This window comes from Callithrix jacchus, chromosome 7, assembly GCF_049354715.1.
Source record: "Callithrix jacchus isolate 240 chromosome 7, calJac240_pri, whole genome shotgun sequence".
Lineage (NCBI taxonomy): Eukaryota > Metazoa > Chordata > Mammalia > Primates > Cebidae > Callithrix > Callithrix jacchus.
The window spans coordinates 49,082,803-49,096,357 of NC_133508.1; the positions used below are offsets into that span (position 1 = coordinate 49,082,803).

The following is a 13,555-nucleotide window of genomic DNA, read 5'->3' on the forward strand; positions in this document are numbered from 1 at the left end:
GCATATAATGAATGTCTGTATCACTGAAGGATCTCTGGAGTCACTAAACGTACAAATAAACCTGAAAGTTTTAACCAACTATAAATGTACCTTTTGTTTATTTGGCTCTAATTAATTACCACTTACTTCCTAAAATAAATACAGCTAACTCTTGATTATGGGTATTGTAGCTCATTTATAGTAATTAACTCATTACTTAGGTCTTAATTAATTGACTGTGTCTCTGAGAGATTATGAACCAAAACAGCAAGCAAATTGGGGTAGGGATAGAATGAGGAGATTCTACTTAAGTTGGACCTTTTAGGAGAAAGAAGAAAAAAATGTCCACTAAATAAAGCTGGGAATAAGGAAGGTGTGAGTAGAGAAAATCTCAACTACTTTCCAGGTTAAAGATTTGTCTTCAAGATGTAGGTTTTATTTTGTTATGATCTTCAGATAGTATTAAATGCAATAAGTAGCAAATAATATTTGAAACTTCTCTCCCCCAAATTTTTATAGCTCTCTCTGCTTTTGTTCCTCGCCATTAACAAGGATAATTTGGAAAACAAATATATATATTTTCACTCTTATCCACAAGAAAGTTAGGTAAATGGGGGATAAATAAAAAGCACTGCTTCAAAAAAAATAGTGTTATTTCAAACAGTAAGTAATGAACTTAAGAGTACTCATTACCCAAAGAGGCAAGATCAGTAGGACATTCAGGATTGGGGTCAATGACGAGTTTGGACAGACTCCCTAATGATGACTTTGACTTCTAAGGTGGTTATGTCACCACATGGCACATGTTTGACTAAGTAGTCATTTCTACCTATCTCCTGGTCCCCGCCATCCCCCAAATTGAATCACTACAGACGTTTTTTTGTTTTTTTGAGATGGAGTTTTTGCTCTTGTTGCCCAGGCTGGAGTGCAATAATGCGATCTCGGTTCACCACAACCTCTGCCTACTGGATTCAAGTGATTCTCTTGCCTCAGTCTCCTGAGTAGCTGGGATTACAGGCATGTGCCACCACGCCCGGCTAATTTTGTATTTTTAGTAGAGATGGGGTTTCTCCATGTTGGCCAGGCTCTTCTCAAACTCCTGACCTCGTGATCCACCCGCCTCAGCCTCCCAAAGTGCTGGGTTTACAGGCATGAGCCACTGTGCCAGGCCTACAGACAGTTTTTGTAAAATGGTCCCTATACAAATATGTCATTATAGAGATGAAGGAACATGAGACTAAATAGAAAGTTCAGATAAATTTTTGTTGTGCAAAGCCTGAAAGAAAGCAGAAAACCTAAGCTAGAGGAAAACAGGCCAACAGAGATGGTGGGGAGGTCAGAGAAAACCATGAGACAGAAAAAGGAAACAAGCTTCCTGGTCCTTGGTGCATAGTTAGGGAGCACATCAGTGGCTTATTCTTAAGGAGTAGCTGCCCAAGGGAAACGGACAGGTAAGTGCCTCAATGCTGAGTAGGGAGCTAGAGGAGCTGCCTCTTCTCCCTTAGCCTTTCACAAGCATTCTTTTTTTTCCTCAGAACATGAGTATTTTAAAAGAACACAGTTTTGCTTCTGAAAATATGATGCACTAGATCTCCTCCTAAACTCCCTCACTATGAAAAGCCTAAAATTAAGGCAAAAAAGATAACTATGATTATAAGATTATTAGAACTGAAATGGCCAGGTGTGGTGGCTCATGCCTATAATCCCAGCTCTTTGCGGGGGGCCGATGCAGGCAGATCACCCTGAGCTGAGGAGTTCACAACCAGCCTAAGCAACATGGCAAAACCTTGTCTCTACCAGAAGAAAGAAAAAATAGCTGGTCATAGTGGCATGTGTCTGTAATCCCAGTTACTTGGAAGGCTGAGGTGGGAGGATCGCTTCAGCTTCAGAGGCAAGGTTGCAGTGAGCTGAGATCATGCCACTGTGCTCTAGCCTGAAGCTTTTCAAAGCCAGACCTTCAAAGAGCTACGTATTAAGAGAAATGGTGAGTTTTTAAAAAGAAATTTGCCAGTTATGATGTGAGGTCTGGGTAGAAAAATACCTCCCCTAAGAGTTCATAATTTCAGGCCTCTTATCATATGGGTTTAGGGATTTATTTTAACTTATGGTCCGGGAATCTCTAAGTCAAGAAATGAAAGTTCTCCTGGGTCACCTGGCAGAAGTAAATGCATAACCTCTCTGGAGAGATGCAAATTTAGAGCAGCTTTTCTAGTATCGTTCCAGGGAAAGCCCAGTTGAATATGCTATATGATTCAAAATTATAAAACCTGTATGGAAATAGACCGTGACTTATCGCATGACCAGAAGCATAGCCATGCTTCTGACAAGCATGACTTCTCAGAAACAATAAACAACAGAGTCAGATCCACTGAGAATTTTACATATAATAGAAGTATTTGGTAGAAAATTTAGTCTGTTTAAAATGCCTTTTTAAAAAAAGTGGGAATAAGGCTTGGCATGGTGGCTCATGCCTATAATCACGATGATCAGCTCAGGGTAATCTGCCTGTAATCCTAGCACTTTGGGAGGCCGAGGTGGGTGGATCACTTGAGGTCTGGAGTTTACAACCAGCCTGGCCAACACAGTGAAACCCCGTCTCTAGTAAAAATACAAAAAATTAGCTGGGCATGGTGGCACACGCCTGTAGTGCCAGATACTTGGGAGGCTAAGGCAAGAAAATTGCTTGAACCTGGGAGGCGGAAGTTGTAGTGAGCTGAGATTGCATCACTGCTCTCCAGCCTGGGTGACAGAGCGAGACTCCATGTTAAAAAAAAAAAAAAGTGAGAATAAAATAATTTTAGTAAGTAACAAAATACCACCAAAAAATACTAGGCATATTTGAAAGAACCTACCACAACTTAAAGAAATAAAATATAGTTGAAAGCAAAACCCAGCGGGGCACGATGGCTCATGCCTGTAATTCCAGCACTTTGGGAGGCCAAGGTGGGTGGATTGCTTGAGGCCAGGAATTCAAGACCAGCCTGGGCAACATGGAAAAACCCTGTCTCTACTAAAAAAGCAAAAAAAAAAAAAAAAAAAATTAGCCAGCATAGGGGTGTACGCTTGTAGTCCCAGCTACTCGGGAGCCTGAGGCACGTGAATCACTCAAACTTGGAAGGCGGGGAGGTTGCAGAGAGTCAAGATCAAACCACTGTGCTCCAGCCTGGACAGCGGAGCAAGACTCTATCTCAAAAAAAAAAAAAGACATAAACACCAAAACCTCGATCACAGGTGAAAGATAGAGCTCAAGAATTAGTGAACAGATAATAGATACGAATACCAGAATGCATCTGAGAGACAAAGATGAAAAATATGGCCAAGGAGCTAAGAGACATTAATGATAAAGTGACAATCTATAGCATGTCTAATCTGAATTCCAAAAGAAAAAAAAAGGTGTAAGGACAAAATTCCAAAAAAGCTAATACATGAGAATTTCTCAGGAACTGATAAAAGATACTAATCCTCACATTCAGGAAGCCCTCCAAGTCTCAAACAGGATAAACAAAAGAAATTCACATATAGATACATAATAGTGAACACTCAGGATAACAAAACAATGAGAAGTAAAGCCACAGAAAAAAGATTATATAAAAGGGATCCATGATTTCTCAACAACAAAAAGAAGTCAGAAAGTGGGATCGTATCTACAGTTGTAGGAGAACCTAGAATCATATACTTCGCTAAATGAAGATTTAATAAGAAGGTGAAATGAAGACTTTTTCAGATAAAAACAGTTTACTTCAGTGAATGCTCATAAGAGGTGTTTGTCCTAGGAAGAAAGCTAGGAGTAAGCTTTAATATGGAAGAAGGAATGATGAGACATAAAATAATATGTGTGAATGAATAAACAAACATGACATAAAATGATAATAATAATGTTTAATAAGATGGAGGAAGGGGGCCAAGGAATGCAGGGAGGCTCTAAAACAAGCTTGTCCAATCCCTGCTCTAGAAGCTAGAAAAAGCAAGGAAATCAATTCTCTCCTAGAGCTTCCAGATGGGAACACAGCCCTGTCAACACCTTGGTTTTATCCCAGTGAGACCTCATGTCAGAATTATAACCTAGATAGCTGTAAGATAATCTGTGTTAAGCGACTAAATTTGTGGTAATTTGTTATAGCAGCAATAGGAAATAATACAGGATGGAAGAAAACGACGTATAAAGATGGTGACAGAAGCTAGATGTTGCTGGATAGATCTTATTTATAGTTCTAGCTCGGGAACTATGTTAATGTCTTACATAACTAAAATAAAAGTTAATTTTTTTTTTTAGATGGAGTCTTGCTCTGTCACCCAGGCTGAAGTGTAGAGGTGCAATCTTGGCTCACTGCAACCTCTGTCTCCTGAGTTCAAGCGATTTTCCTGCCTCAGCCTCCTGAGTAGCTGGGAATATAGGCATGCATGACCACGCCTGGCTAATTTTTGTAATTTTAGTAGAGACAGGGCTTTGCCATGTTGGCCAGGTTGGTCTCAAACTCCTTACCACAAGTGATCTGCCTACCTTGGCTTCCCAAAGTGCTGCGATTACAGACATGAGCCACCACACCCAGTCTAAATTTTCTGTAAACTCAAAGAAATTTCTAAAAATTGAAAATAAACAGAAACAAATAAGTTTAACTATAAGCCAAGTTGGCTGCACAATCACTCAGAAGATACATATATGGGCAGGTGCAGTGGCTCACACCTGTAATCCCAGCACTTTGGGAGGCCGAGGCAGGTGGATCACAAGGTTAAGAGATCGAGACCATCCTGGCCAACATGGTGAAACCCTTAGCTCTACCAAAAATAGAAAAATTAGCTGGGCGTGGTGGCGGGTGCCTATTGTCCCAGCTACTTGGAAGTCTCAGGCAGGAGAATTGCTCTAACCCAGAAGGCAGAGGTTGAAGTGAGCTGAGACTGCACCACTGGACTCCAGCCTGGCGACAGAGTGAGAGTCTGTCTGAAAAAAAAAAAAAAAAAAAGTATGTATGCAATTTCACTAAAAGAAATCTGAGCTCCTTGGAAATGGTTATGCCCAGGTTTTAGTGAAATATACTTGATATGCTTGGAATAATTTTTTTCTGCCAGAAAGCAAGAAAGTCTACTGGACCATGTAAAAAGGACACAACAGCCAGACTGATCAGGATAATTTGAGTGTGAAAAGATTAGTGCCTGCAATGAATAGAAATATATATATATATATATATATATATATATATATGTTGTGTTTTATGTATGTATACATTCCATATAGAAATACTCTCTCTATAGAGAGCTCGCTACATATAGAGAGCTCTGATTTCTTTTAGTGATTACATACATATATGTATTTTTTATACATACAAATAGTAAACGACCAATATTAATATTAACAATAAGATTACTAAATGTAGTTTAAGACTTTCACTTGATATTCTTCTTTGAGTGATTATGCAATGAACTTGTTTATAGTATAAATAAAAATAGATTATACATATATATCTTTATGAGTTCATACTGATATTCCAAAGAATAAGAATGGGGTTGGGAGGTGGGAAGATGCCTGGGTCACCTTTGAAAAGTTAGCAGGCCAGGCGTGGTGGCTCACGTCTGTAATCTCAGCACTCTGGGAGGCCAAGGCGGGCGGATCACCTGAGGTTGGGAGTTTGAGACCAGCCTGACCAACATGGAGAAACCTCGTCTGCAGTAAAAATACAAAATTAGCTGGGCATGGTGGCATGTGCCTGTAATCCCAGCTACGTAGGAGGCTGAGGGAGGAGAATCACTTGAACCCGGGAGGCAGAGGTTGCAGTGAGCTTACATTGCACCACTGCATCTTGTCTAGGCAACAAGAGTGAAACTCTGTCTCAAAAAAAAAAAGAAGAAGAAAAGTTGTTAGCAGCTTGACTCATTAAAAAACTGATAAACTGATAAAGGGAAAAGAATCATGCATTTATTCTGCTTTTCCTACATGATCTACACTTCAAATTACCTAAGCAGTTTATTACATAAAGTTCTTTTCAAAAATTTATTAAAAAAAATTTTTTTTAAATAAAATGAGATGGGGTCTTGCTATGTTGCCCAAGTTGGTCTTACACTCCTGGGCTCAAGTGATCCTCTCATCTCAGCCTCCCAAAGTGCTGGTATTACAGGTGTGAGCCACCATGCCCAGCCAAGTTCTTTATTTCTAAAGAACTTTCTGACTAATAAATCCAGAAGGATAATCGAATTAGAAAATCACCATTTGGGGGCACATGTTTTCAGGACCTCCTGAGGGATGTGTCATGGAAAAAAATTAAAAAAAAAAATACACACACGCAAATAAGAAACTCACCATTTTGCAATTCCTAATCAAATAATGGCTCTAGGAAATAACTAACAATGAATGCTAAAATGATCAGAAAAAAAGCTGACGGGGAACTTCATAACAGATAGATCAGATGACAATATCCGAATCCACTGATTAGCCTTCACAGTACCTGTGGGTCATCTTGAAAATATCTGTTTACTAAATACTGAAATAGGAGGTGCACGGTACTGTAACCTATCAAGTATCTCTTGCCAAAAAAATGGAACCTGAATCTAATCAAGCCTCTACGTCGAACTAGTTTATAGGAAGTTAAGACACCTTGAAGAAACAGCCAAATCCAGTATGAGAAATAGGACAAATGACCTGGTTTCTTCTACAAATACATGACTTTTTTTTTTAAATAGAAGGAAATGGTATATAAATGGTAAAAAAATTATATTTATCAACCAAATGTCAGATGTAGACCTTATTTAGATTCTGATTTGAATAAACCAGATTACAATGACATTTTTAAGACGATCAAGGACATTTGAAGAAAGCTTGGTATTAAATAATCTAAGAAATTATTGTTAGCTTTGCAGGTGTTACAATTGTATTGTGGTTATATGAAAAAAAACATTTACTGGTGAAATAATATGATATCTGTAATTTGTTTTAAAATTCTCCAGAAATGTATGTATATGGGGGGAAAGACAATGGAGGTAAGAGATGAAACTAAATTGACAAAATGCTAGTAATTATTGATGGGTATATGAGAATCTAATATAATAGGTTGTCTACTTGATTCATGATTTAAATAGTCTATTAAAAATGTTTAGAAAAATTAAAGGTGGCCAATGAGTGAAGGCAAAAGATAAAAAATAAAGACTCAAATCCAGAAAAAGAAAAGAAAGATAGACAAAGCAGGACAAAAACAAAGCACTAAGTAAGAAGGTGGAAATAAACCCAAATATGGCCAGGCGTGGTGGCTCATGCCTGTAATCCCAGCACTTTGGAAGACCAAGGCGAGTGGATCACTTGAGGTCAGGAGTTCAAGACCAGCCTGGCCAACATGGTGAAATCCTATCTCTACTAAAAATACAAAATTAGCTAGGCATGGTAGCATGCACCTGTAATCCCAGCTACGTGGAAGGCTGAGGCTGGAGAATCACTTGAACCCAGAGGCGGAGGTTGCAGTGAGCTGAGATCGCACCACTGTACTGCAGCTTGGCAACAATGAGAGATTCTCCATCTCAAAAAAAACAAACACAAAAACAAAAACAAAACACCACAACAAACAACCCAAATATATCAGCAATCACAATAAATGCAATTGGCCCAGAATGCACTGGTTAAAAGACAAATATTTTTGGCCAGGTGCGGAGGCTCACGCCTGTAATCCCAGCACTTTGGGAGGCTGAGGCAGGCAAATAACAAGGTTAGGAGAACGAGACCATCCTGGTCAACATGGTGAAACCCTGTCTCTACTAAAAATACAAAAAAATTAGCTGGGTGTGATGGCGCACACCTGTAGTCCCAGCTATTCAGGAGGCTGAGGAAGGAGAACTGCTTGAACCCAGGAGGTAGAGGCTACAGTGAGCCAAGATTGCGCCACTGCACTACAGTCTGGGCAACAGTGGGAGACTCTGTCTCAAAAAAAAAGACAAACTTTTGGGCCAGGCGTGGTGACTCACGTCTATAATCCCAGCACTTTGGGAGGCCGAGGCAGGTGGATCACGAGGTCAAGAGATCAAGACCATCCTGGTCAACAAGGTGAAACCCCGCCTCTACTAAAAATACAGAAAATTAGCTGGGCATGGTGGCGCGCTGGGACCTGTAGTCCCAGCTACTCAGGAGGCTGAGGTAGGAGAATTGCTTGAATTCAGGAGGCGGAGGTTGCGGTGAGCCGAGATCGCGCCTTTGCACTCCAGCCTGAGTAACAAGAGCAAAACTCCATCTCAAAAAAAAAAAAAAAGACAAACTTTTAAAATTGAATTAAAAGATAATCTAGCTATAATTACAAGAGAACATCCAAAACAAAAAGTCACAAGACAGTTAAAAGAATTAGAAAAGACATACACCTCCAAAAAAGCTGGTATAGCTATATTAATATTAAGCAAAATAAATTTTAAGGTATTATTAAAGATAAGAAGGATTACTACATAATGATAAAGGGTGAACTTACTAGGAAGATATCAAGATTTAAAATCTGTATGCATCTAATAACATAATCTCAATAATACATAAACAAGATTGGCTAAACTATCAGAAATAAGCCCACCATTATAAAAGGAGATTTTTGTCTCATTTCTCTCAGTATTCACAGATCAAACAAACAAAAATTAACAAGGACACAAAAGAGGTGAACACAATCACTAATAAGTTCAATCCAATGACTTCTGTAGAACCCTGTGTAACATTAGCAAATACACAAGTAATCCCAAGCATATAGGAAATACTTAGGAAAATCGAGCAAGCACTAGACTATCAAAGCAGTTCTAGCAAGCATGAAAGAATCATAAACACAATGCAATTAAGTGAGAAATCAATATCAAAAAGAGAAATTAAAAACCCTGTAAGTTTGCAAATAAAATACCCACTTCTAAATAACTCAAGGGTAAAAGAAGAAATCATAACACTGAAAAATATTTCTGAACAATAATGAAAATACTACATCATTATTGAGCAATAAAGGAAGAATGAACCACTGATATACACCACAGTATGGAAGAACCTCCAAAGCATTAAGCGAAAGAAGACAAACACAAAAGACCACATATTCTATGACGCCAATTATATGAAATGTAATCTTTCATAAGATTAAAAATAAAAAACAAAACTTCCCTTTTTTATTTTTCCTTCTTCCCCACCTCCAGGCTATATAATTATACAGAGTGAAAACCTGGGAGTATTTACAGGTAAATTATTAGAGTTAATAAGAATTTTGGCCAGGTGTGATGGCTCATGCCTATAATCCCAGCACTTTGGGAGGCTGAGGCAGGTGAATCGCCTGAGGTCAGAAGTTCAAGACCAGCCTGGCAAACAAGGTGAAACCCCATCTCTACTGAAAATACAAACATTAGCCAGGCATAGTGGTACACACCTATGATCCCAGCTACTAGGGAGGCTGAGGCAGGAGAATTGCTTGAACCTGGGAGGCAGAAGCTGCAGTGAGCTGAGATCACGCCACTGTACTCTAGCCTGTACAACAAAGTAAGACTTACACACACACACACACACACACACACACACACACACACACACACAAGAATTCAATGAAGTTGATAGTTATAAATACAATAGAAACAAATAAATGGTATGTCTATACTCCAGACAAAGTTAGAAAACATAATTTCTAAAAACATGCTACCTCCTCCAAATAAACATCATGTTGACAATATCATCAGAGGGAAAAGTAACTAATTGAATTATTTTTAAACACAGTACTCTGACTGTATACCCTTAATAGAATGTATTCTAAGAATAACAGGAACTACAAAGCTACCCCGAAGTTTACTCAGAAAGTTGGTAGTAGTATGGGCACACAATCTCGGAACTATTTTGCATACTCTGTGGTTTAGAGAAAGGCACAAGAAACAGCAAGAGTGAGGTGGGGGAGGGGAAAATTCCCCTTTACAGAAAAATGCCAGTTAATAAAATAGAGAAGGAATGACAAAATTAGAAAGTCATCACTTTACAACTACCGGTGTGATAACCAATTCAAGTGAGGATTATCAATGGATGCTAAAATCACTGGATGGAAATTAAAAAAAAAAATTAGGCCAGGTATAGTGGCTCAAGCCTGTAATCCCAGCACTTTGGGAGGCCGAGGTGGGTGGATCATGAGGTCAGGAGTTCGAGACCAGCCTGACCAAGATGGTGAAATCCTGTCTCAACCAAAAATACAAAAAATTAGCCTGGTGTGGTGGCACATGCCTGTAATCCTAGCTACTTGGGAGGCTGAGACGGAGAATTGCTTAAATCCGGGAGGCAGGGGTTGCAGTGAGATCGCACCACTGCACTTCAGCCTGGGTGACAGAGGGATACTCCATCCCAAAAAGAAAAACAAAATTACTGGATGGAAGGTAGCTGAGGAACAGGACAGCCAAGGAGTCTCAAACTGTCACCCCACAGATTACTCATTGATGGCAAATGAAAACAGATAACCTTGCAATGGAGAGATCGGATAAACACTCACTTGGCCACATGCTCACACTGAAGATCAACAGTAATGGGACCAACTGGCGGCAGTATGAGATCCAGTAAAAAGCATGAACTCCACCTATGTAGTATTTTCACTAAAAATGTTATGACTTAAATCTTATCACGAAGGAGCAATCAGAAATCCAGACTGATTTTGTGTTTGTGGGGCATCTTCAAATGGACTGAACTCTAGATTACTGAGAGTGACAATGCTCTTCCTCTCCCAGGCCATTCTTTTAGCCATCTTTTGTTTTTTTTTCTTGAGAGTCTTGCTCTGTCCTTCAAGCTGGAGTGCAGTGGCACAACCTCAGCTCACTGCAAACTCTACCTCCCGAGTTCAAGCAATTCTCCTCCCTCAGCCTCCCAAGTAGCTGGGATTATAGGTGTGTGCCACCAAGCACAGCTAATTTTTATGTTTTTAGTAGAGACAAGGTTTCGTCATGTTGGCCAGGCTGGTCTCAAATGCCTGACCTCAGGTGATCCTCCTGCCTCGGCCCCTAAAAGTGCTGGGATTACAGGTGTGAGCCACTATGCCCGGTCCTTTTAGCCATGTTAAGCAGATAAGCCAGGACAATGGAGTGAGCCAATCGTACACTTACATCAGGGGAGTTAAGGGGAGGAAGTCATTAGGCTCAAGAGCACACAGAATGCATGATTAAGAAGCTGAAGCACAGATAGATCTGTGCATGTGTGGTGCAGAGCAGCAACAAGAAGGACTGGGGTTTGAGGTACTTACTTCCCGGATGGCCCCATCACAGACCCGAATGACATTAAGGAACGTGGGCATGACTTGGGGCAGGAACTGCACACATTTGAGTCCCAGGGACTTGAAGATGAACGTGATAGCCTGGACGACCATGGTGTGGTGGTGAGAGAGTGACTGGTCTCGGAAGATCCGCATCAGGGCCACCATGGACACAGCTGGGTAGAACTCATCCAGAGGCAGGTTTCCCATGTTGACCAGCATTTCACTAGTGCTATAGTCAGCTATGACAAAACAACAGAGGGCGTTAGAGCTACATATGGCACAACCTGACTTTAGGCAGAGCAGAGCAGTGGTTACTAGCAACAAACCTCCTAACAGACATTAGCATTCATATCTTTCCTCCTAGTATGTTCTAACACTGTTGGGAATTCGAGGTCGATTAGGAACCAATGAATAGCCTCTCACCATCAAGGACGAAACAGTTTTTGGCTTTTCTATTACTCAAACCACAAAAGCCTAAAACAGTACATGATGGGTTGGTTTTCTTTAAATTGCTCTGTTTAATTTAGCTTCTTACTGTTCACAACTTCAGAGCTGAAACCGTCAATAAAAATAATTACTCCCCCAAAATAAAGTAAAGGAATTAAATTAGGCAAATATCTGTTCAGTAGCTGCTTGGTCCCCCTAGGGAGCTCAGACAAGTTGGTAGGCGAATACTACCTACCTGACTTGAACAACAAGGACCTCAAGGACTCTGACGATGGGGGAAGGGGCAGCGGCAAGGGAGGGAGTATACTAACATGAACAGTGCAGCCAGGAGGGTAAGAACTACACAGATGAAGAGCTGGGCTGACTGGTGCCATGAATAAGGAAGAACACCAGGGCTCAGGCCTTGCTCTCAACAGGTATGGGTCTGACAGAATGACAACAAAGGCATTCCTCTGTAATACACAGAAGAGGAAGAAATTTGAAGCAATATGATCCCATCTACAGAGTTTAGAAACAATTTATTTTGGGGTAATAACATTTTCCTGCAAGAGTTGGGAGAGCCAATGTTAACTTTCAATGTCAGAAATAGGCCTGCCCTGAGGGTATATGGATTAAGCCTAGAAAACTCTCCTGCAATGCCATACCCTACCCCCATTCACTCAGGCAATGGGCTATACAAAAATTATCCAGGTGTGGTGGCACACGCCTGTAGTCCCAGCTACTTAGGGAGTTGAAGGAGGAGAATCACTTGAGCCCAGGAGGTCAACGCTACAGTGAGCTGAGATCACGCCAATGTACTTCAGCCTAAGTGACAAAGTGAGACTCTGTCTCCAAAAATAAAAAAAAAAGCAAAAACAATAAAAGGCAATGGGCAACAGATCACCAGAAATTATTCCACCTATCTAACTGGAACCTTGCACTCACTGACCAACCTCTCCCTATTCCTACTCCCTATGTCAATTAAAAATAAAATAAAACTTAAGGGAAAAAAAGGGGGTCCAGGCGCAGTGGTTCATGCCTGTTGTAATCCCAGCACTTTGGGAAGCTGAGGCGGGCAGATTACTTGAGGTTAGGAGTTTGAGACCAGCCAGATCAACATGGCAAAACCCCATCCCTACTAAAAATACAAAAATTAGCTGAGCGTGGTGGCGCACACCTGCAGTCCCAGCTACTTGGGAGGCTGAGACAGGAGAATCACCTCCTTCCTCAGTGCCATGTAAGACTTGCCAAGTTCTCACTCACAGAGCCTTTGCTGGTTGTATTTAGAAGGTCTGGAGCTGGAATACTGGGAAGTTATAGGATATTGGCTAATTTAGCAACTTTTGAATGAAAAGTCAGTAATTTCTTGAATGCCAGCAGGGATGTGCTTCCCATTGTGGCCCGAGTCCTCATGACAAAGTCCAGATTCTTTGTCAAGGGTTGACAGGCCAAGTCTGTCTGCTTTTTGGTGCCAATGCAAGAGATACACATTATCACCCCATCACCTCTGTCTCTCATTCTTTGTTAGTGCCTCTTTGATGGTTTTCATTCCCATAGTATGTATAGGCACCGAGGAAGGAGAGCTAAGCAGAATCTTAGCACAATTAAGGCCTGAAGAATATCTGTTTATAGTGTTACTACTCAGTTATTTCCCTTTATACAATCCTCTATATATAATCATATATTAGTTCTTAGAATGAGTGCCTAAAAAATATCTCACCACTCAGTTATTTCCATATACATACATATATATATATAAAACGACATCTTAGTTCATAATTGGAGGAATGCCTAGAGTAGACAAAGTACAGAGCATGAATTAAGGAATAAGCAGCTTATAGTAGGAGGAATGTCTGGAGCAGACACAGTGCTGAGCATGATTTAAGGGAAAACAGTTATACAAGGACAAGAACCCATGGCCTCAGTATTGTAAAGATACCCACTGTATGGTA

At 40.3% G+C, this 13,555-nt stretch overlaps 1 protein-coding gene across 3 annotated transcripts in view; it reads right to left on the bottom strand.

Moving 5' to 3' along the window:
* Nucleotides 1-13,555, bottom strand: part of MTOR (mechanistic target of rapamycin kinase) — a 154,195-nt gene that overhangs the window by 102,757 nt on the left and 37,883 nt on the right. For all 3 annotated transcript variants that reach the window (XR_013519787.1, XM_035307714.3, XM_035307715.3), the window contains exon 19: nucleotides 11,166-11,416. Coding sequence is in view for 2 of the 3 variants with exons in the window: in XM_035307714.3 (XP_035163605.1) it covers nucleotides 11,166-11,416 (251 nt within the window). In the remaining variant the exon portion in view is untranslated. The remainder of the gene's footprint in view (nucleotides 1-11,165; nucleotides 11,417-13,555) is intronic.